The 24,676-nt window shown below is 42.3% G+C and overlaps 1 protein-coding gene across 1 annotated transcript in view; it reads right to left on the reverse strand.

The window, feature by feature from the left end:
* DHX35 (DEAH-box helicase 35) overlaps window positions 1-23,680 on the reverse strand; it is a 65,386-nt gene extending 41,706 nt beyond the window's left edge. Inside the window, exons 1-5 of the mRNA XM_055303405.1 lie at window positions 23,624-23,680; window positions 18,834-18,967; window positions 14,487-14,579; window positions 7,914-7,991; window positions 1,714-1,818 (exon numbers count right to left, since the gene is read on the reverse strand). Coding sequence (XP_055159380.1) covers window positions 1,714-1,818; window positions 7,914-7,991; window positions 14,487-14,579; window positions 18,834-18,967; window positions 23,624-23,663 — 450 coding nt within the window. The 5' untranslated portion in view covers window positions 23,664-23,680. The remainder of the gene's footprint in view (window positions 1-1,713; window positions 1,819-7,913; window positions 7,992-14,486; window positions 14,580-18,833; window positions 18,968-23,623) is intronic.
* Window positions 23,681-24,676: the final 996 nt, after the last annotated feature.

Below are 24,676 nucleotides of genomic sequence, written 5' to 3' on the forward strand. Positions count from 1 at the left end.
GCATATCTGCAGCTCTTGAAGTTCCTAACTTAAGCTTTGACTGCTATGATCTTAAGGAGGCCAGACAGGGCTGTGATTAAGACCAGAGGCCGTGGTGTCAGTAGGCTGGGAACCCAGATCCTCATTCTGCCTCTTACTAGCTGTGTGAATCTTGGGCAAGTTACCTACCCTCTCTGAGCCTGAGTCCTCATTTGTAAAATGGAAATAATAAAAAAGTATCTACCTTCAGCAGGTTATTGTGGGAATTAAGAGAGATAGTACATACAGAGTTCAGCACAAGACCAGGCACACAGTATTTAAGAGGATCAGCTGGGCAACTGGGTAGCTCAGCTGGTTAGGTGGCCAACTCATGATATCAGGGTCGTGGGACTGAGCCCCATGTTGGGTTCTGTGTTCAATGGACAGTCTGCTTGAGATTCTCTCTCACCCTCTCCCTGTGCCCCACCCCACAACTCCTGCTCACCCGCACAGGCACACTCTCCCTCAAATAAATCACCTTAAAAAAAAGGGGGGGTATCAGCTATTACTATTTAGGATTAATGAATGTTTATAAAATGCTTGAGAAATAAGCAGGAACATGTTATTACTGCACCCAAAATAACTCAGTACTTGAACAATGCTAACCATCTTCCCCACACTAAGCTGTAGCTTAGTGTCTTTACTTTTTGTTACGCTTTTAAGAACAGGATACATTTCCATCACATTGTTCTTGGGCCTGGTACCAGTTGCCACACATACAGCAGTGAGAAGGAGGACCTGCTACCAATGACAGGCACCACTTAAGGGCACAGCGCCTATAATGATGACCAAATCAAATACAAAAGCTTTTTGTGAAAGACTCAAAAACAACCATTTGGTTATATAAGCCACTAAAAACTATCTACTTTAAAGATATTTGATGGTACAGAAGAATATCCCCTTTACCCAGCAAAATGAATCTCAAAGGTAACAAAATACAAAAATTTGCAAAATAAGATTCCTATTTTTATAAATCACTACCTTGTCTGGTTCATCTGTTTATTTTCAACTTTCCTCTGTGGAAACTGAGAGGAAACTGAGATTCTTATAACCAGTTTCCATTCCATTGTTTTGCAGTACCATCTAGTTAGAATGACTCCAGCACTGTGCTCCAGGGCGGGCACTGCCCTGATGATATACTGATAACTACTGATACTACTCAGTCCAACAGTAGCAACTGGGTCAAAGAACACCCAAGTAAAATCCACCATCACGTAAACATGGAAAAGTTCTAACTCATGAAAATAATATTTGTGAATTCTACGCTTTATCAATTTATACTGCCTTGTCCCTGTTTTTAAGTCTTTTACAGGCAAATTTCTAAATTCTAACAGCTATGTGGATTGGTGGAAAAACCATAAAACACATATAAGAAAGGACAGCCTTGGGTCTTGGTTCTACCACCAAAGGGCACATATCTCAGGCAAGTCATTCAACCTTCCAGGTCCTCAACCTCTTCATCTGTAGAACCAAAAGCTCAACATTCCTTCCAAAGTCCCTTCTGGGCTACAATTCAAGGACTCTCTGAGAGAGCTCCGTACCTCCCCCACACACTAAACTCCCTGAGGGCAGGGTGATTTCATACACTTTCTGTCCTGGTATCAGAGTCCCGGTGGGCAGTGATGCTGCATGTTTTTAATTCTCCCCAAATAATCTTCCTGGTTCATGGTAGGAAAAGCAGAGTGAGCACTTCACCTTGATTCTCGTGGCCAGTGGATCGGTGCAGTCATCAAAGCGGATGCAGTAGCCCACCTCGTGACCCAGCACTGCACCCCTTTCCTCAGCTACTCTCCCTGCAACCTTTGGGAAGAAAGATCATGCTGAAAATAGAGACATAGAAATTACTGCACAGAGCACATACTATGGAAAATCTAGCATTTTTTAAATAAGTATGTGAACACAGTGGAGAATGAGAAAAAAAATGAGTAGGTCATTAGAGAACGAGCATGACTTATTCACTTGTGTCTCACTCCTCCTTCCTCAACTGACTTGGAGCAACTTATTAACTTAATTAAGTATTGTATAACAATAAGCAACACGAATGGAATCACATAAAGATGTTACAGATCAGAACCAAAGATATGGCAGATAAAATTCAGAAGATCAAAGCCAATGAGAAAATTTTAAAACAGAGATATGCCAAATTATTTCAGTTGAACCACAAATTCAGCTCGGCATTTTCTGGCAGCCAAAGCAAAGAGAGAAAGAAATGACAAGATTCATCCCAGTAAAGCAAACCAACTGGGGACAAATTTTCACATCTTTGTGCCTCAAAATAAAGTAACTTCCACTGGACCATAAAGACAGGAGAACAGAAATGATCAAATTCAATACTGGGCCAAGGTCATCTTCTCTTTGGAGGGAAAATAATGATGTTTCCTGAGCCAGATAACCTAAAACAATTTGCAACAGAGCCCCAGCTACCCAAAGCATTTAAAGGGGACATAAAGAAAAGAATGCAAGTTAAAAAATAAAAGAAAGGAAAAGGGGGGGTACACGAATGAGAAGGTTAATGAAGGATCCAAGTTAATATAATAAAGTAAAAGCAGAAAACAAAATACATAGTAATATATTATAAAGACCACAAATTACAGATATATTTTTCACTTACCAATATATGACAAATAAAAAGTGAACACAAAAAAGAGAAAACAAAACCCAATGGCAAGAACTCCTACTATCTCTAGAAGGCTATTCAAAGGTTATCAACTTATTAATAGAACATATTTGAAATGATGAATAAACCAAAGTGGAAGAGCAGTAAAAAGAAACTATAGAGTTTATCGTTCATTATTACATAAACTATCTAACTGAAAACATCTCAAGGAAAACCATATTAGAGAGGCTTCCTGGGGATCTGACACACTGCCCCCGATGTGAGGCATGCAGCTGATCTCCCCCTTCCACAGGTGAGGCCACCTCTCCAGAGAGTCTGGAACATGGCCTGGCACAGGAGGTGTCCTGAGGCACTGTCCTGCTACTGCCAATGAGCTGCAATAGCCCCAGGGTCAGGAGCCCAGAGACTCCCTGCACTCAGCTTCCCAGGCTAAGCACACCAAGAGTTATCTGGCCACTGGTGTTCAAGAAACTGAAGAGCAGATGAGGATGAGAAGTGACTCTGTCTAACAGCCTCAAATTACAGATCTGGTAGGCCAAAACAGAATCGGTTATTACGAAGCTGATCCACACCACACAGTCTTTAAAAGCACCTTATGAAATCAGAAATTCGTCCTACATTATTGGTCTACCTCTGCAGGTTCTATTTCCTGCCAACCAGGATTTCACTGTAAAAATTTTGTTATTGCTTCAATTTCAACTCTACGGATCATTATACTATAAATCTCAGAAAATGGTACAGATATAAAATGTGTACATAGAGCTCTACAAGGAGCTATGGGAAAAGAGGCTTGTAACAATGAACCAACCCTCTCCACCAAAATTTTATGGGTTTATAAGACAAAAGCCAAACATATTTATTCTTATGATTTCACTGTTTATATACATTTGCTATAAAATATATTTTATTTTAAAACTCTTTTATTACTTTTTCATGTATGATTACACCACTGGACACTTGAAAGGTCATAATCTATTGGCTTTTTAACAGATTTAACAGATTTTTACCTCTACTATTTAAGTTTTACTCCCATAACTTTATCAATTGGACTGGATAAATACTATCTATTTGACCAAAGCAAATAACTACAGGGAGGGAGGTCAAGAGAAAAAGAAAACCACTCACTGAGCACTTACCACCTGTAGGTTCTATGCTCCAAGTTTTCACAAAATGTATCTCACTAAATATGCATGTAGCCCATGAGGTAGGCAAGATACCCTCATTTTTATAAAGAAAGAAACTGAAATAAGACAGGTTTAGAGCTTGTTTTGAGTCACAGGTCAAGGAAGGGCCTGGTCTGGAAGACAAACCTAGACCCTGTGAGTCCAGCAAACAAGCTCGTTAGTAAGCACCTTCTCATGGAGATCAAGCAATGGCTCATGCCATCTGTTCTTAAGCTCTGTGACAGTTTTCAGAGTTTAGTCTGCATACAGAGTACTCTTTGAGATGTAGCATTTCAAACTTGACAGCTCTATTAATACTCCACCATTAATTTATACACTCTTTGCTCTTTTCAAGAGAAGGCATGGGGTTTCATGGATGTTATCCATAGCTACACATTTGGAGCTAAATGCAAAGTTGATTAAGAGCTAAGATTCCCAACTACAAACAGGAAAAATTGCTCTAATTTCTTAGTAACTGAGTCATCTTCTGGTGACATAAAAGGTTAAATCTAAACACTGCAGTGTAGTTTCCCAACTGTTATCTCTATATTTACTTACGCACACAAGACTTAGAATAACGTCTATCAATAATTTCTACTTTGAAGATAATCAGAAAATGAACTCTGGGAAAAGCCATTATACAATAATTAAAAGTTAGTACTGAACAAAAGTAACTCAAACAATGGAATTAATTTCTTGTCCAGGTAAGGATGACAAAATAAAGGTACCCCCCCCTTCTCTGAGAGCTCATTTAAAACAAGAAAAGAAATTAAAATTAAAAATATTATCGACTAAAACCTTCATCTTCAATGAAAGAAGGAAACAGCCACAAGCCCAAGCAATAAACTAGGAAGCACAGCTGCCTGTGAGGTCTGTGAGGTCTGATTCCAGAAGAGAGGCTCCAGCCTCCTCTCGCTTTCTTTTTTTTTTTTTTTTTTTTTTTTTTTATTTACTCATGATAGTCAGAGAGAGAGAGAGGCAGAGACACAGGCAGAGGGAGAAGCAGGCTCCATGCACCGGGAGCCCGATGTGGGATTCGATCCCGGGTCTCCAGGATCGCGCCCCGGGCCAAAGACAGGCGCCAAACCGCTGCGCCACCCAGGGATCCCTCCTCTGGCTTTCTTAATGTAGGTATCACCACCCTAACAGCCAGGACAGACAATCTTTACTTTTCTTAAAGCAAAGAAGCAGGGATCCCTGGGTGGCGCAGCGGTTTAGCGCCTGCCTTTGGCCCAGGGCGCGATCCTGGAGACCCGGGATCGAATCCCACATCGGGCTCCCGGTGCATGGAGCCTGCTTCTCCCTCTGCCTGTGTCTCTGCCCCTCTCTCTCTCTCTCTGTGACTATCATAATTAAAAAAATAAAAATAAAAAAAAGCAGGGCAGCCTGGGTGGCTCAGCAGTTTAGCACCACCTTCAGCCCAGGGCCTGGTCCTGGAGACCTGGGATCAAGTCCCACGTCGGGCTCCCTGCATGGAACCTGCTTCTCCTCTGCCTGTGTCTCTGCCTCTCTCTCTCTCTCTCTCTCTCTCTGTGTGTCTCTCTCATGAATAAATTTAAAAAAAAAAAGAAGAAGAAGACAAGAAGCAACAGTGTGTTCAGGCCCAGAAGACATAGGAAATGTCTCAAAAGAGATCCATTTTGATAGCAAACAACCACAAGGGAGAAAAAACTGAAGGAGAGGCAGGGAGTAAGCAAGTATCAAGTCCTAAATCAGAGAGCCCAAAGAATTTTATCATGAGCCATTATAGACCTCTACAATCACTAATGAGTACACCTCCAGATCCTCATCCTCATCCTGCCCCAGCAAAGAAGGATAAGAGATTTGGTGGCAAGCCGTGTACTAGCTAATATGGCACAACCTCACAATGCTGCAGCCATCAGTGGCCCAACTCAAAGATGAGTAATTATTATCAAAGTACTAACACCAGGCCACTATAGTAAAGCTGACCAAGAAGAAAGACAGGAACACAAGGAAAATAGCAGTTTAAAAAGAAATGTTAGTAGTATTTTTCCAGAGAAACAAGTGGAATTTAGCTAAAGGAATCCAGATTCAAAGAAACTACAAGCTTAAGCTATAAACAGCTTAAGGAAGAAAGACAGAGTCAAAGTAGAGTCAAGGAGAAACAAGGTCTGAAATGGACAGGCCAGAAGCCAGTCTATAGAGGTCCCCCAAATCTCAGAGCTTGGATATGACAGACACCTGAGAGGCTTTTCTCAAATTTGAGAACAATCCTCAAATTTATACAATGCTACAAACAACCAGTTATAAAGTTAAACTCTTCCACAGTGGCAATAATAAAAAGCATATCTAAATCAACTAAGCTGGGGCAACTAAAATATTGCTCTACTCTTTCCATAAGAAAAGAATAGAAAATCACTGTCATGTGAAGAGGGGGCCCATGGGAAAGTCCAACAAATTCAGGAAAAAAAGAAGTTACAGAAATGTGTCAGGCAGGGAGTACCTGTGTGGCTCAGTAGGTTAAGCATCCAACTCTTGGTTTAGGCACAGGTCAAGATCTCAGGGTCATGAGATTGAGCTCCAAATTGGGGTCTGCACTGAGCATGGAACCTGCTTAAGATTCTCTCTCTCCACCCACCCCCCAACCCTGCTCACACACTATCAAAAAAAAAAAAAAAAAAAAGAATGTGTCAGGCAGTTAATAAAATATGCTATGTTATTTTCTCTAGATTTTTAAAATGCTTATAATATTATCAGCTTTTAAAATCTGTAATGTATTGTAGTATCTCCTCCCATTCTAGATATTCGCTTCTCTTTAAAAAAAAAAAGACAAATAAGTGACTATGAGACCCTGGTAAAGATATAAAGGAACTAAAACAGAATACATTTACCTAAAAACAACCATGGACATTGTAGACAAGCTTGGAGACATCTTAGAAAAGAAATTGGGAAAGAACAAATGATTCCAAAAATGGTAATAAATACTAAAAACGGACAAAGGAGATCTAATACACACTCAATTGATGTCCTTAGGAAAAAGAAGAAAATATATGCCAAGATGTAACAGAAGAAAACTTGAGATTTGAACCTGAACACCGAAAGTTCTTCCGTATTTAGGAAAAAAATGAGACAGGACAATCAGCATCAAGTTATGTCCTGGCACAAAATCAAGCTTACAAGCATCCAAGCCGGAAAAGTGAGCCAGAAAAGAAGTGGGGAGAAAGCCCACTGGAACTCAGACTTCTGCATATGATCCTCCATGTCAAAAGGCAGTGAGCAATGTCTGCACAGCTCCCAGGAAAGAGAGTGTGAATAAAGTATTTCATAACAAAGACCACAATCAAACATTCTCAGGCACTGAATATAAAATTCAGTCAATTAAGAAATAAGGCAAGATGAGCCAGTCAAGGTTAGCAAACCATGGTAGAGAATTAGTGAGAAACACTGGATCTGTGTAACTAAAATTAATCAGTTGCAGAGTTTTGATTACAGAAAAGAACTTTTATTTATAACCCTTGAAATATAAGTCATACCATTGCATCTATAACAAATGGAGGGAGAAAATATAGAAAGAATTAAGTGTGCCTTTGCTCTTTTGCCGCAGGAAACTACCTTTAATAGTTTCAAAAACAAGTAACATCCTAAAGCTTTCTGTATTCTTGTTTCTTAGTTTTCAAGCTTCCATACAGTTTCATGTGGTGAACAAATATTTCTCCAAAGTTCAGTAACTACTCCTGTTCACTTCAGTTTCCCCTTTTGTGAAATTCAACAAAACCAAATGTACGCTGGCATATCATTTTTGTAGAATTACTACTACCCATCCAATGCACCATTCACTTTTATGTGAATATAAGAGTAAAGCTTGGGATGATGTTCACAAATGTTCACAAGGCTTTGGCTGAGTTGGTAACATTGTCATTTTCTCATTATTTTTTGTTTTAACTTCCTCTGTACTTTATTACTACTTAAAAATCTGTGATGTACAGGTATTGATTTTACAAAAGTAAGTACATCAGAGCTCTTTATAAACTGAAGGATTAAACACTTAAGGAGCCATGCCATATTCACTTGGGGCTTTGAGGAAACAAGAAAAAATAAGTTTCTGAAACAGAAGACGCAGATGGAGATTTCTGCAACATGGAAAAGAAACTCACTGTAACAGCAGCCACTCTTCGAGGCTGGGTCACTCCCACCACTCTTCCCTCTGCAGTCCAGCCAGCTTCTGCAAGATACTGCAAATAAAACCACACCTAAGTATGCATCTGAAACCACTTCTCCAGAAACAATTTCCCCCAAGATAACCCTGTATTATGTTAGAATCCCTGAGAAAGTTAGTACCAGATGGTTCTTATCCTCGCAGACAATTTGGAAATTATTTTGCAAATGAGGGATCTAAGGCTTAGAAATGTTAGGTAACATCAGAGCTGATATTCAGAAGATCCAAGGCCCAAATTCAACATTCTGACTCCCCAGTCTTAACAAATTTCCAGGTACTAGAGATGCCTAAAGGAATAAAAACTATCCATGGGCCACAGGAAACAGTGCTAAATCTATAGAATGAATAATTTTAAAGTACATACAGAGACAACTCAGTTTTATATCAACCATACAAAACATTTTAGATTAATTAAAAATAACTAGATTTTGTACATGTTTATATAGCTATCATATATTAATACACATAGAATTCAATTGTATTTATCTGATTTATGCATTTATTTGCTATATATATTCATTTGTTATATAGTCATTTGACCGTTACATTTTTAAAATCCAAAGTGGATAATAGTGGCTATCAGTGTTACATATTTTTATAATGTCTAAATTGTTTCACAATGAATATATATTTTACAACAGGAAAAGAAGGTTAAAAATGCTACATGTACCTGCTCATTTATTCAAAAGAAACAAGGGAAAAAAACTAAAGAGAATGATTGTCTATGGAGGATTGAGAGAAAAATGGAAACAGGGCAGCAGAGGATGAAGAGGAAGTGATAATGCTCTGAGTAGATGTTTTTGGGTAGCTCTGACTCTTAGAGCCAGTCGTGTTTCACGGCTCTTCAAATGCCCAAAACATAAGCAAAACCAACCAAGATGTATGCGAAGAGAAACCAAGAGAAAATACAAACGCTAACAAATGGCCCCTTCTGTAATACAAATGAATTACAGGATCACGCTGAGGGGGTTGGGGGGAGACAGAACCTAAGCAACTGGAAAACAGTATCTGGACTGGAGACTGTAAAGCCAAAGACAGAGAACTGTGATCTAGTTAGTAAATGTTGGTAAATAGCCAAATGGGGGTATGGTTGGTAATTCTAAAACTATTTTATGTTCATACTAGAATTCAACAATTAAGTTAACATACTGTAAATAATGAAGACTGAGTTTCTCACTGTAGGAGAAAAGTTACAAATAAGGAAAGGCTAAAACGAACCCTATGGTATTGAATTACAATCAGAAGTATCAGCATAGGGATGCCTGGGTGGCTCAGTGGTTGAGCGTTTGCCTTTGGCTCAGAGCGTGATCCTGGGGTCCCAGGATCAAGTCCCAAGTAAGGTCCCCACCAGAGGCCTGCTTCTCTGTGCCTACATCTCTGCCTCTCTCTGTGGGTCTCTCATGAATAAATACATAAAATATTTTAAAAAAAGAAGTACCAGCATAAATTCATGGTTTGTAATACATATACAGATTGCTATAGATATACAGATATTTTTATGTAGGGATTAGTAGTCATATATATATTTCCTAAATCTGCCCACTGAGACTTACAGCAATGACACTTCAGTAGCAATGAGCACCCTAGCACCCAATTCTTGATTTCTAAGTGCCATTCTCCAATAAAGGAACCAGGGCTCCTTGGAGAAGTGTTTGATCCCAGGGCTGCTAGTGCAGGGAAAATATAAGACAAGTCTGAAATGTCCTGTAGTACTAGAAAGCAAGGATACGTTCAAAAAAGGTGGAGGCTTTGAGAAAGAACACAAAGCCTAAATAAAAAGGAGCTCCTAATGATTAAAAAAGAAACTGAAAAAGACATTATTGGATTTTAACACACAGAACAAAATATATATATATATGAATCTGCATTGATGTACATAAATAATAAATAAATGACAGAGAAAAGACAGTTCTTCCTTAGAGAAGAATCCATTTAATGAAGGAAAAAGGGAAAGAAAAAAAGCATCAAGCAAACACCTGAGTAAGTGCTGCAGACAAGATCCGCTGAGGAAAGCTAAAATGAGAAGGCAAAAACTTGAAGGCAAGGGGAAGATCTTCAGTCTGAAAATATCTCCACCCAAGATACTTACCAACTGCAAAGAGAAAGACAGTAACTTTATAGGCAAATCCTGGCACCTGAACCAAGGTTAACCTCAGCAGTGATCAGACATCAGCATCTCAAATCCTGTGATAGGGTACACTGAGAAGGACACACCATTTCTGTGGTATTCTCTCTCAAATCGCACCAGCTCATTCTACCCTACCCATGAGAAGATATCACACAAATCCAAACTGAGACGTGTCCTATCAAATAACTGCCCAGTACTCTTCAAAAACGTCAAGGTCATGAAAGATGAGGAGGACAGAATGAGGAAACTCTCCCAGCCTAAAGAAGACCAGGGAGAAATAACAGCAACCTGCAACAAGAGGTCTAGTATCTTAAAACTATGAAAGGACATTGGGGAGAACACTGAAGAGATGCATATGATCCGTAGTCCAGCCGCTGCACTATAGTGATAGTGATGCCCTGCTTTTGATTACTGTGCTAGGGGAAGTGGTGGGAGAAGTTTACGGGAATTCTGTGCTATTTTTGCAGCTTTTCTGTTAGTCTAAAATTAGCTAGAAATAATAGTTTAAAAAATGATGTAAGGAACAATGTTTTAGATGATGTAGGTTTTTTGCTATAAAAACTGTAAAGTTTCTCTCTCTCTTGTATTGAATACATACACAAAACACTACCAACTATGCCAATCAACACAAATGCAAAAACAGAGCTACAAGAAATAATAGCTAAGATTCACGGACATTATTAGGTGCTAGGAACTATGCTGAGCACCTTGCATGCATAAGCCCATCCCATCTAATCTTCACAACAAATCCTATAAGGAAGGTAACAGCATCATCAACAATTTAGAGATAAGCAAACAAAGAGATCACATTACTTGTCCAAGGACACAGATAAAAATCTAAGAGCTGGGATTTAAGCTTGGCAAACCACAGCCCTGCCACATAACCAGGACACATAATTCTACCATCCAAAATAAAACACACATACTTGCAGTCAATCTCTTAGTAACAGTGGTAAGCGAAAGAAAAATAACTCCCATAATAATAAACAAGCTGCCCATAAAGCCAGTCTCCTTGATAGACCTGTGATTCAGACTCCTGCATGCTGATGACTGCTGACATATGGAAATTTAAAGATGCTGCAAAAGCAAGAATAGTGTTGCTATCAAAAGGCAGTGGATGTCATGCTGGATTCCATCTTTCCTCTTTTTAAGGGTCACCAAATCTGGTCTTCTCATTAAGGAGTGGGATAAGGAAGCACTCCATCAAAAACAGCACTAATAAAAATTATAGCAAAGAGCTTATTTTCATAGTCTATTGTTTTGACAGAGCTCTAGGAAAAAATATCATCTAGGTTCCACAAATAGTTTGTGAAATTTCAAAACTGGTGTTTGGTGCTTCAGCATGCAGTACTTTTCCAAGGAAAGATATTATATAAATCCAGCAAGTCAGTGTGTTGAGAAAAACCTGCTCCACATTCTTGCCGTGACCTTCAGCTCCTCAGCCTGTCCAATTTTCCTAGGCCATAACTCAAATTAGCGTCACAAGAAGTTATGCTGGTCTCAGAGAAGAGGAACTGCGTGGTGAGGAAAGGAGGATGAGGCAGGTATTCGGACCAATAATATAATCATCTATCACAATGACCTAGTCCATTTCACCAGCAAAGCTCAGGAGATTCACTCTTCACCATTTATTCTCCTGAGCTTTTTGAATTTTGTACCATATGAATGTATTCAAAAAACACAGGGCTTATAAAAAAAAAAAAGTTCCTTAAAAGTCATTAAATTCAAACATATGATCCAGCAACTCCATAACTACTGTATTGATTCTGCAAGTATACCCATATATGTGCAAAATTATATGCAAATTGACTCACTACATCAGCGTGATAATACAAAACTGGAAACAACCTAAATGCCTATCAACTAAGAATTAACAAAATAAATTATGTGCAATCTATGTAACTGAAAAATGATACACTGAGTAGGAGAAAAGACAAGGTACATTAAAGCATGTATAGATGCTACCTATTTGTGTTTTAAAAAAAGATACACACACACTTGTTTGTAAGTACAGTGAGAAAATCTCTGAGAAACTAGTACCATCAATTATATCTACATAAGGGAAAGGAGCATCAGAAGATACAGCATAAGAGAAATCTTTCTCTTTTGATGTTCTTTCACATCTCTTGGGATTTTAAACCATGTGAACTGGGACGCCTGCCTGGGTGATTCAGCGGTTGAGCGTCTGCCTGTGGCTGAGGGCATGATCCTAGGGTCCAGGAACAAGTCCAGTATCAGGCTCCTTGTAGGGAGCCTGCTTCTCCCTCTGCCTATGTCTCTGCCTCTCCCTCTGTCTCTCATGAACAAATAAAATCTTTTTGAAAAAATAAACCATGTGAACCTATTAAATATTCCTCCAAAATTGAAAAAAAAAAAAAAATCACCTTTGTTTGCTGCCACATTGCCCAGGCTGGATCTTCAGGCCCTGTTCTTTCACCTCCAGGCCATTCTTTGCCTAGACTTGCCCCTGAGCTGGCCCTCTCTGTTCCCTGGCAGCTAAGCCTTGCTGGGGGAAATGACCAGATCATTATGCTATACTGTACTGCGGATCCAAATATCTGCCACCCACCCCTGTGGGAGGACTCCACATACCACCACCCCAAGGCTATCAGGGCTGGCAGTGAAACCAGCACTGTCCAATGAAACATGAGCAAAAGTGCCACTTCTAGTCACAAGCTCTGAAACTTGAACCATCTCTTAATCCTGCCATCTACCCCCAGACTCCCAAGTCCCAGATAAGAGCTGGGTCATCATCCTCAGTGACCATATGGAGCAGTCATCTTGGGTCATCACCCCAAGAAGATCACATGGTAGGAGAAAGAAATAAACCCTTGTGTTCTTATGCCACCAAGATTTTCAGGTTCTTTGTTAACATAACATAGTTATGTTGAGCTGACTGAATAACCATACAGACTTACTCCTAAACAAACTAAGACCGTCTCACCTCACACATAGCCCATCTTTCACTTTCTATGTTCCCTCCTCCACATCACTGCTCTCTAACATCTTCGACTGTCAAACAGATAGTATCAGTACCTGCCACGCAGGGTCACTGACGATTAAACAGATTAATACGTGTTAAGTGCCAACTTTATGTAGCACTTACTTATTACTTGTTTGATGATGATCGTGGTAATGATTATTACTGCCCTCTGATAATCTCTCAGTAATTCAACATGGCCCTTGTCCTGTGTGTCTCTGCAAGAAGCTAAGTAATTGGCTAGGGTTTTGATACCACCTGCACAAATGTTCTCCCTCCAGGCCACCCTGTGCTCTGTTGTCCTTTCTCTACTGCTGTCCATTCCCACTGATACCCCTCCCTAGCTGCACATTACATAACCCAGGGACCTTTTAAGAAATAACTGTGTCTGGGCTACAGCCTAAATCCAGTATTGGGTTGGGCAGAAGAAGCCATATTATCTCTTTCTACAAGTTCAAAAATAGAATTAATCTATGGTGTTAGAAGCCAGAAAAAGGAATACCCTTGTGTGTCGAATAGGAAGCAGAAAGAGAGGGCAAGAGACCAGAAGGAGACACAAGAAGACTTCTGGGGCTATGGTAATGTTCTGTTCCATTTCTTGATATAGGTGCTGGTAATGTGTATTCGCTTGTTGAAAGTTTATCACACTGTACAATTATGATAGAAATAATCTGTGATATACATTTCATACTTCAGCAAAAATCTACATTAAAAAGGAAAGAAAAATCTGCAATGACTCTCATCCCTGACCACTTATACAGCATTCTTCACTCTCCAAGTTAAGACTCGTAAGACAAACTTTGACTTCACCTTGTCTTTCCATTCTTGCTGAGTCCCAGACCCTTCTCATACCCCAGTATCTCTGACCACAATACTGCCTGGATGAGAGTATCTTCCCAGCCAGCTCCCACTGATCGTTCAAAGTCTACTTCAAATGTCATTTTTTTTACAAGGCCCTTCCCAATCCTTCTGTCCACATTTGTCCACACAAGCAGAGGTTTGCTTGATAATAGGGGCTCCTTCCACAGCACCATGTGATTCTTTGGTATTCCATTTTTATTTACAGCTAGAGCAGTAGTCATTCATTTCACCCTCCTCTTCAACTGTGACTACTTGAGGACAAAAACCAGGCATTATACCTCTTTGAAGGAATACCCACAGTTCCTTTCAGAGCTTGGCTATTCAATCATTATTTTGGAATAATAATAAATCAAAAATGAACGTTACTTTGAAGCTAATCAATCACAAGAACCAAAAGTTGAATAAAAAATATCTAGTGGGATTGAATATTTTCTCTATGACAAAAGATCTTTAAAAAGCAAATTATAGTAAAGAGAGTTCTCAAGTTACAAAATCCTTCCAGCCAAATATAAGTACAAAGACACATTTAAGTATATACTTACTTGTGGGATCTGTGTGCTTTTCCCACATCCCGTCTCTCCAACAATCACCACTGTCTGATAGTTTTCTACCAAGTACAATATATGATTCCTAAGCTGAAAAATAGAACCATACATTGTAAAGAGCCATGCATTTTCTCAAAAGACCTAAACAAAGATATTTAAGCATTATGAAATGAGCTGTTTTCCAAAGTAAATTTTAAAAAGAACTATCAAAATATATTTCTAACTTGCAGTGCTGGTGTCCAGATAAGCTGAAACAAGTGCAATTGAGAGCAATAATTTACCAAAATATACAATGCACATACCCTTTAATTCAAGACTTTCACCTATATGAAGTTATACTACAAACATACTAATGATACCTATGAACAAAGAGGTATATATACAAGCATACTCACTGAAGTGTTCTTTATAATAATTCAGCCTAAATGTCAATCAACAGGGTGATAAGTCAGTTATGAAACACTCCATTAATGGAATACACACAGGTATAAAAATAAAAAATGTCCATAGGAAACAGAGTTGCTAGAGAGAAGAGGGTGTGGGGGGATGTGCTGTGTGATGGACGTTAAGAAGGGCATGTGATATAACGAGCAATGCATATTATATAAGACTGATGAATCACTGAACTCTACCTCTGAAACTAATAATATACTATATATTAATTAATTGAATTTAAAAAAAGAACGAATGTCTATTTGATATGGAATGGTCAACAAGATATGTTAAGGGAGGAACGTACGATGCTAAACAGTAAATAATACACTATTTGAGTTTTCAAAAAAAGGACACATATATGCTATGTACAAGCTATCTTGCAGAAAATAAAACAAAAAACTGGTCATTGTACCACTTCCAGGAGCAGAAGAGGGTGGCCAAGGAGCAAGAGTGTGAAGAAGACCTTTACATTTTGTACAAATTATGCATTGTATCTAATTATAAAGTCGTTCATTTATTAACTGGGGAAAATAAAAAAGCCAAAAGAATATGCTGTTGCCTCTACCTCTAAATCTAAGTTCAAGGGCACCTGGGCGGCTCAGTCAGTTAAGTGTCTACCTTTGGCTCAGGCCATGATCCTGCAGTCCTGGGATGGAGCCCCACATCCAACTCCCTGTTCAGTGGGGAGTCTGCTTCTCCCTCTCCTTCTGTCCCTCCCCCAACCTGTGTTCCCCCTCTCTCTCTCTCTAATAAATAAAATCTTTAAATAAATAAATCCAAGTTCATAATAAAGCACCTATAGGTTACATCTATATTTCAAGCCTTCTTTTTTTTTTTAATTTTTTTTTTAATTTATTTATGATAGTCACACAGAGAGAGAGAGAGAGGCAGAGACACAGGCAGAGGGAGAAGCAGGCTCCATGCACCAGGAGCCTGATGTGGGATTCGATCCCGGTTCTCCAGGATCGGGCCCTGGGCCAAAGGCAGGCGCCAAACCGCTGCGCCACCCAGGGATCCCCTGAGCCTTCTTTTTTTACCCTTTTAGTGTGAGCAGAAAAATTCAAGAGATCATTCCAACATTCTATCTGCTTAGCTTTAGAGTGTATTTTTGTCCCCACATTTGCTAAGAGACGTACCGGACGGTCTGGAAAGTCATAAAAGTATTCCATAAATGCCTGGTCTGGGATGAAGTAAACCCTGCCAAGGCCCCCTACTCTGTCTACTGCTCAGCCTGTCTGACTGGGTACTGACAATGTGCTGAGGACTGGGAGAGTGAACATGCTGCCTAATTGGCTCACAAAGGTGTTGGATGCTTTGGGTTTTTGAATTTGGCATTATTTGGGGTCTAAATATATAGTTCTCACAACCTAGCGTGAAACCCTCTTAGAATATTTGCTAAAAATGAAGATTCCTAGCCCTACCCACAGGATTCAACAGGATTAGGGTGGAGCCCAGGAACCTGCATTTCTCAAGCCCCCACAGCAAATCCTGCTGCAGATGGTCTGCTGACCAGTCTAGACCCTTTTTTGTAGGCTGCCTGGACTTGGTGCTTTCTTTCATTCTGGGTAGGGAAAAGTGAAAGGTTTGAGATCTTTGCAGGTATTCTGTGAATGATAGATCCAACCAGTGGGTGGATGGATAGACAGATAGATGGTAGATGGTCAAGGAAAACCTGAAAGACAATCTGATTACAGACAGAAAGAGACAAGGCATTCCAGGAAAGGGAAATGACATCAGCAAAAGAAAGATGGAAACAAGTAAACAGTACAAACTCTATGCCAGGGGCATCATCAAAAGCCCACAAAAGGCTCTAGGTGCGGTTTGGAAATGAGTTAGAGTAGCCCGGGCTTCTCTATGGAAAGCCGTGCAAGCAGAGTCAAGGTCTGGATGGGCTGTCAGTGCTGTGAGAAAACCGGGCGGTGGCATACAAGACTGAGCAGAAGACTGAAGGCAGTAATTCACACCTCACATATTAGATACAAAGGGCTGCACACAGAGAAGGTGAGACATTCAAGAGGGACATGACAACATTTCCAGTTTGGAGACTATGAATAGCAGGGAAATGGAGAAGGGTTGGTGGGGCGGAGGGGACTAACCTTCAGGGAGGCAGCGTGTAAGAGTGTGAGGACCACCTTGCACAGCAGTGTCCAGGCCCCACCGAGAACGCCAGCCTACCAGAGGCAGTCGAGGAGAAGGCTGCCATGTGATGGCAGCAAGGAACAGGGATTGACATTATATATATCACCCCTTTAGTTTCAATTTGTTTTTAAAGCTACTTTTAGTTTTAATGGAGGAAGGATTGATGAATGGGTCACTTTCACCCTTTCTGTCTTCTAGATTTATCTTTCACATCTCATGAGAGCCTAACTATGCTTAAATTCCATTTTACTTTTTACCAAGAACCCATACCATTTTAATTTCCATCAATATGTTAAATCTCGATTACTTTTTCATTTGTTTCACTTATTGTATCTCAAGTTCAGTTGGAGGATGAAGAAAAGTCAAGAAAGGACCAAAATTAAATACTTAGTAAACAATAATTATCTGTGTACTTAAACATTTACGAAACGTCAGGTACCTTGCTAAATGCTCTATGTGGATTATCTCATCTGGGCCTCCTAATGATCCTCTGAGGTAGGTGTTATTAGTCCCATATTAGAGATAACACAGAAGCTCAGATGGTGAAGCAAGGTCACACAGCACGAAAACAACGGAGCTTGGGTATGGACTCTAAAGTCTAACTCCAGAATCTTGATACTTCACCACAGTTCAAACTGTGTCCCTCACCAGTGAGGCAACAATGGTAAACCTATAATCTTATCTCCTGAGGGCCAAACTGGTTTACATTCACACATACTGGACAAAGCTAATCGCCTGAGGGAAAAACCCAGACTGTCAGTGAATGACTGAAATGTCTGGAGCCTCATAAAACTCTAATCAAGGTGACTTGGCTAAATTAAGAAGGATTCTGTTTCAAATCCATTTGGAGAAAGCACATATTAATAGAAGAAGAATTAACATGGTGTAGACAAAGGGACTCCCTTAGCGTAAGAACTTGGCAGCTTTCCCCCAGCACTGGCCAGAAGAGAGAGAGCCATAGGTACTGGTGGCCATACCTACTCAGGTCATTCCAGGGGCATCACATGAGGCTGGGAGAGTGCATTACCTTTCATTGGGGGCTATATGAAAAAAACATTCTTCAGCTCTATCTAAATGGCCTTTGGCCTAGAGCTCACTTCCTGATTCCAATGTGGCTTCCCATGTGGTCTTGGCAACAGGGAGAAAGCAAGTCCATGGACCATGTACGTCTGCACTGGAGAACTACGGCTATAAATGAACATATTCTAGTTTGTGCTTTGGTCTCTTGTGAGATGAACATACGTCCATTCCATAAGACCAATAAAATCAAGTGCTGGATGTGCATGCAATATAGAAGCATCCAAATGCCATTACTATGCCAGTGGGAGTTAACTTCTTCCACAGAAACCTCCTTGGTTACCCAATTTGTCTTGTTTAAAGAAATTGCCTTTAAAAAGCAAGCTAATGTTGGTAATCTGTTGAAGCTGGAGGCACAGACGTTTGTTGTACTATTTCCTCTACTTTTCTCTATGTTTAAATTTGTCCATAATTGAAAGCACAAGAGGAGGTAAAAGAATGACATTCTATCCCTTCCAGTTTTTCAATACATAACATCCAACTAAAAAAAATGTTAGGGACTTTTCGAGATTTACTTATATGGTTAAGTAACACACACATATTTTGAAGTTAATCCCCTCAGAAGGGCAGCTCTGAGCTCACCGTGTTCTACAGAAGCGATAAGAGTAAAGAAGACACTATTCATTTCAGTACCAAGTTTAAGGCCACCGCACCGGGCTTCAGGCCGACCAACCACACATGTTCACTCTGTACCTTGAACACAGGCAGCTTCTGCCTCTGCTGCTCTATAGAAAGGGCAGCGTAGGGATTGTAAACAACAGTTGTCGCAGAGTTTTCAGCTAGACTCTGTCTCTCTTCAGAGATGCTGACACCTGGTCCCTCTGTCCCTGTAACAGAAATGCTTTTTTCAGATTCTCTGATGCAACCAATGGACAGAAAAATGTGCAAACGTTACGAATTCAAAGGCGAAGACATAACACAAGCAATGCATTTTACCTCAAACTACTAAGAGATACTCAACTTCAGGAAAGCCTCTAGGAAAGGACCTGGGGAGAACACAAAAATCTTCCCTAAAAGCTTCACCGCAAGAGCAGAGAGGAGAGTCCCACTGGGCTCCAAGTTGGCCGCACATAACGGTGTATTACAGAGGACCAAGTTTTCAGGTCTGGCCCCCACATATTACTACTCATTACTACTAATACAAGTGACAGAAAGCCACTGGGAATTGGCTGAGGTGGAGGACAAGTGCTACTACCGCAGGACAGCAAGGCCCCGGCACCCAGATGCTGCCTTGGCTTGCTCCTTCTCATCTCAGTGCCTCTCCGCCTCTAAGTTTGGCTTCTCAGTAGGAGCTGGAATCAAGGCCGCTCAGGCTCACAACCTCCCACCAATCCCTTCACATCCGCAAGGACTAGAGCACAAGAGATACCTCAGAGCGACACCCTTGGGCCGCTTACTTGCTTCTTTTACTTCTCCTCCTAAGAACACAGCTTAGTGCAGGGAGAAAGTAAAAGACTGAGGGAGGGAGGCAGGATGTCCCCGGTGTGTGTGGTCTGGAGGCCGGGAAAGAAGGCTTCTCTTCTTCCATCTTAGGTCCAATGCCCAGCCTGATCCAACCAACCATGGCCAGTGGAGCGGGATGCAGTAGACAGCGGCCCCCATTTGGAATCACAGAACCAGAGTCGCTGGTGTGTGAAGTACTATTCCAAGAAACCACTGTGCTGAGCAGATGAAACAAGAGCTTTCCACAACAGCTGCTTGGTAACAACAATGACAAATTGGTGCTCAGGATGGTGAAGAATAGGGAAGCCACATCCCATTATATAAAAGTCTTTAAGGTACCATGGATTTTAGCCTGAGAAGGAAAATGCCTTCAGAGGAACGTGGGTTCAATTTTTATGATCAGCTTCTGTAACTTTCATGCCAACTGGTTTGAGTAGCCCCTTGGACAGAACTAAGAGTGGTAAGTGATATAGGACTTGGAATTCAATGGACACAAGCTATTTTCAAAAGCTAGAGCTATTCAGCACTGGGATGTAATGCCTTTGTGAATCATAAAAACCCTCCCCGGAAGTTCAAACACTGGCTGCAGAGCCTTCTACTGGGGGCACTACAGGGACGATTACCCCAAACTATCATCTCCCAGGCCTTCTGCACTCAGAGTCTGATGCCGTGTGAAAGTACAGGGGCTTTATGACAAGCACCTTTAGCCCAGTGATTTATTTTTACATTTTTGGAGGTCCCTAATCCCTTCAGCAAATCTAATAAAGGCTCTGGACTCCCTCTCCTGAAAAATACACCAAAATGTAACATATTGGGATGCTCATGGTCCATAGACCCCCCCTAGGGCAAAGTTTAGTCATTGCCACATATCTCTAATCCTCTGTCCCTTTATTTCTAGGAACACAGTTATGTTCCAGAGGTCCAAGATTGCCAAAAATCGGGTAAGTGGGGCACTGCTGTATTGTTTTTGCCAAAATGCTGACCTTCCTTTCAACAAGATAAAAGATAGAACAGGACCTGGAACAAAGCCTGTGCTCAAAGAGGCAAGTCTACTTTCCTTTCTTCCCTTATTACCGCCAATTCTTAATAACTTCTTGTAACTCTTCCCCAAGAAAAATACTGCAAAGAATAGCTCATCCTCATCAGCTCTGTTTTTGTCACAAATTCCCTCCTTTCCAAAATGTTTTAGACCTTTACAGTCTGTTTGGACTATGTTAGCATTACTCCTGCAAGGTCTCTTTCTTCCTCCCACACCAGGGTTTATTTAATACATCCAGGTGTCTTCTTCACTACCCCACCCCTCCCTGTCTGTAACCTACAGCCAAGTCCACCTCAGTATATTCTGTTATAAGATGTTTTACAAGAGCTACTGTCAGTCAATAAAGAGCATGTCTCCTCCATATAAAAGACTTCATTCAGCCAAACCAGGACTGCTTCCCTCTACTACATCCCATCATCCATTCTGATTGCCCAGTGTTCCCTTTCCCTCGGGAGTAGTCTCTATACTTAAGGGAGTAACAAGTTTGCAATCTTGCAAACCGTAATGCCTTCATTTCTCCATCTACAAAACAAGGCTGACAGCTGCACTCCCCAACCACCCCCACCCAGCATTCCTTCTACTTTCATTTTTTTTCAGCTCGGTTTTTCAGTTTAACTGCTGCCCTATTAGTGGATTATGAAATTAATGTAGTGGGATCATGATCACCATTTTTTAAAATAATGAAATAGAAATAGAATAATGTTATCTCCTGCTTTGCCCCAAAATATACCCTATCACTTAACAACATCTTGCTATTCAGTTATTTTGGTTTTTTGGACATTCCCGAGACACACATCCCACTTTGCCTTGCTCATGCTACACCCTTTGCCCAGAATCCCATACTCCTACCTCTCCATGGAACAGGCCTTATTTGTGCTTCAATATTCACTCAAAAACATCACTACCATTATGAAGTATTGCTAATCCATACATTCAATCTTTCCCTCTCTTCTGTTGCCTTCAATGTAATTCTAATAGTTAACATGTATCCAGTACTAAGAGCTTTACATGTATTCTCATTTAATCCTCAAAACAATCCTTTGGGGAGGTGTTGTTATGTCAATTTACAGATGAGGTCACTGAGACTCTGAGCACTCAAGTGACTTTCTCAAGTCACCAGGGTAGTAAACGGCAGTCAAGGACAGCTTTACAGTCTGACTCATAAACCCTATCTTCCTTACCACCACTTCTTTCTGCCTTGTTTTAATAGCTCAAGGACATCTAAATTCACATTAAAACTGAGAAAGAGGGATCCCTGGGTGGCGCAGCGGTTTGGCGCCTGCCTTTGGCCCAGGGCGCGACCCTGGAGACCCGGGATCGAATCCCACGTCAGGCTCCCGGTGCATGGAGCCTGCTTCTCCCTCTGCCTGTGTCTCTGCCCCTCTCTCTCTCTCTCTCTCTCTCTCTCATAAATAAAAAAATAAAAAATAAAAAAATAAAAAACTGAGAAAGAGAATAAATATTGAGAGCGGAGCCCCAGCCTGATCATCTCTATTTGCCTCTCGATCACAAGGTTAGGTGTTCAGTTAAGTACACCCTCAACAAATGAACTAAATAATTAAATAGAACTCTTCAAGTAACCACATGCTCTTTAACCAAAATAGTATCCTGTCCTAATTTGCAACAATTCATTCAGGCCTTTATTATACTTAACACTTTGACCTGTTATTAAAGGCTTTAATAAATAAAATAGAGGGTATCTCATCACCTAATGGGATCTTAGTTCCGGCTGTAAATAAAATTCAGGATGGATAACTGGCTGACAATCTGGAATACTGAGTAGAACGGTCATTAAGTGGCAAACTACAGATTTTTAAAAAGAATGAACGCATCCCTTGCTTTGGCTTATCCCCCCCATCACTTATATGTATGGTCAGCATTCAGGGCACCACTCTAAAATACTCTTTAAAAAGTCTTCCTTGGGGCAGCCTGGGTGGCTCAGCGGTTTAGCATCTGCCTCCGCCCTCGTCGTGGTCCTGAGGTCCCGGGATCGAGTCCTGCATCGGGCTCCCTGCATGGAGCCTGCTTCTCCCTCTGCCTGTGTCTCTCTCTCTCTCTCTCTCTCTCTCTCTCTCTCTCTCTCTGTCTGATGAAATAAATAAATATCTTTAAAAATAAATAAAAGGTTTCCTTGTATTACCTTCTCTGTCTCATTTCATTTTTTGCTGCAGTGTACTTTGCACATCCAGGTCTGCAGAAGTGCAAGTGGTGGAAGAAGGTAAGCTGGTTAACTGGTAAGAAATTTAAGGGTTTTCACCGGGGAGGGGAGGAAGTAAGGCATCTCACAGGACCTGGTAAGTACACATTCAATAAAATCCTGATTAATGGGGAAATTAAATCAGGCAAAGCGTTTTGTGACTAACGTTCGTGTTTGCCAGACGGAGGGAAAGTGGGCGGCAGCCCATACGAAGGAGGGTGGTCACTTTCTGGCGGACGCCCAGGATGGGCAAGAATCACCCTAAAACAACGTAAGATAGTTTCCCGTTTTATGAGCGCTTTCTCTGGGTCCGACAAGGCGCCGTGTTCGCTCCCCAAGCCCACAGGACACTTCTTAGTCTACCCATTTCACAGGTGAGGAGACTAAGGCCCACGAGAACCAGGCGGCTTGCCCGAAGGAACCCCGCTCCCTCGGAGGGCAGAGCCGCAAAGTCGAACCCACGCAGCGCCGACTGCGCGGCTCGAGCGGCGGGAACCGGACCCGCGCGGGCGCCCGGCGCTTTCCCAGCGTCCGGCAGGGCCGGCAGCCGAGGGAGGAAACCGAGGCCGGGGGAGCCGACGCCGCAGGGTCACGGGTTCCCGCGCAGGCGGGGTGCGCACGCCCGAGTCCGCCGCGACCACCGAGGGCGCCCGAGCCGCGGAGCCCGCCCGCCAGTCCGGGCGGCGGGGGCAGCCCGCTGAGGTCAGGCCCGCAGGCAGGTCCGCAGGCCCCGGGGCGCCGGCGGCGGGGCCAGCACCAGAGTCAGGCCGCCGCATCCGCCCAGCGCGGGCCAGGGGGCCTTACCGGGTCGCCAGAACCTCACCGGTCCCACGGGCGCAGCCATGCTGGGGTGAAAGGTCACGAGGGAGACTCCACCCCTCCGCGGCGCGGGAGCACCCGGAGGGGCAGGGGGCGTGGCCCGCGAGGCGGCGTCCGCGGCGTTACGGCCACGCCCCCGCGTCCACCGCCGCCCCCGAGCCACGTGACCTACGCCGGCTCTCCCGGAGCGCTGCGGCCCCGCCCCTGGCCCACGTGACGGGCCCGCCATGTTGGGGCGGGTTAGTGTGACGTCAGGGCTCCCGGCGGTCTTCCCGGCGGTCTTCCCGGGGCGCCCCCGCCCCTCGGAGGGGCAAGCCTCAGGGGCGCGGGGGTCCAGCGGCTGCCCGCGGCGTCCCGGATTAACCGCCGAATACCGATTGCGTTACAGGCTGTCCCAGCTTTACTGTCGCCTTTTCAACCTCCCTATTTGCAAATGAAGGCGAATAGGAACTACCTCGTGGGTTTGCTGGTCCGGCAAATGATTATCGGGAGCCCAGGGTTCGCCCGGTGCTGCAGGTTCAGCCCCTTCCTGCAGCTCCCGTCCGAGGCGAGGGTGAAGAACGAGTGAGTGCATGCATGCATACGCTCCGTGACCCGCAGTGTTTATTATTAGCAGCGAATAAAGCAACGGGACGTGGGATGGAAGTCTCCCGGAGCCTTAAGAGGAATGCAGAAAATCAGCTGGGAAGAGAGAGGGGGGAGTAGGAGGCCTGGAAATGGGCGCACCAGTTAGGCTAGGGCGTTGACCCAGTGTTTCCTCCAGCCCGCGCCAGGATCCCAGTGCTTGCTAAAAACACATTCTTTTTTATTTATTTATTTATTTTGTATTGGAGTTCGATTTGCCAACATAGAGCCTAACCCCCAGGGCTCATCCCGCCAAGTGCCCCCCTCGGTGCCCGTCCCCCAGTCACCCACACCCTCCACCCACCTCCCCTGCCACCACCCCTTGTTTGATTCCCAGAGTTAGGAGTCTCTCATGTTCTGTCTCCCTCACCGATGTTTTCACTCATTTTATCTCCTTTCCCTTTATTCCCTTTC

This window comes from Nyctereutes procyonoides, unplaced genomic scaffold, assembly GCF_905146905.1.
Source record: "Nyctereutes procyonoides isolate TBG_1078 unplaced genomic scaffold, NYPRO_anot_genome, whole genome shotgun sequence".
NCBI classification, from domain to species: Eukaryota; Metazoa; Chordata; class Mammalia; order Carnivora; family Canidae; genus Nyctereutes; species Nyctereutes procyonoides.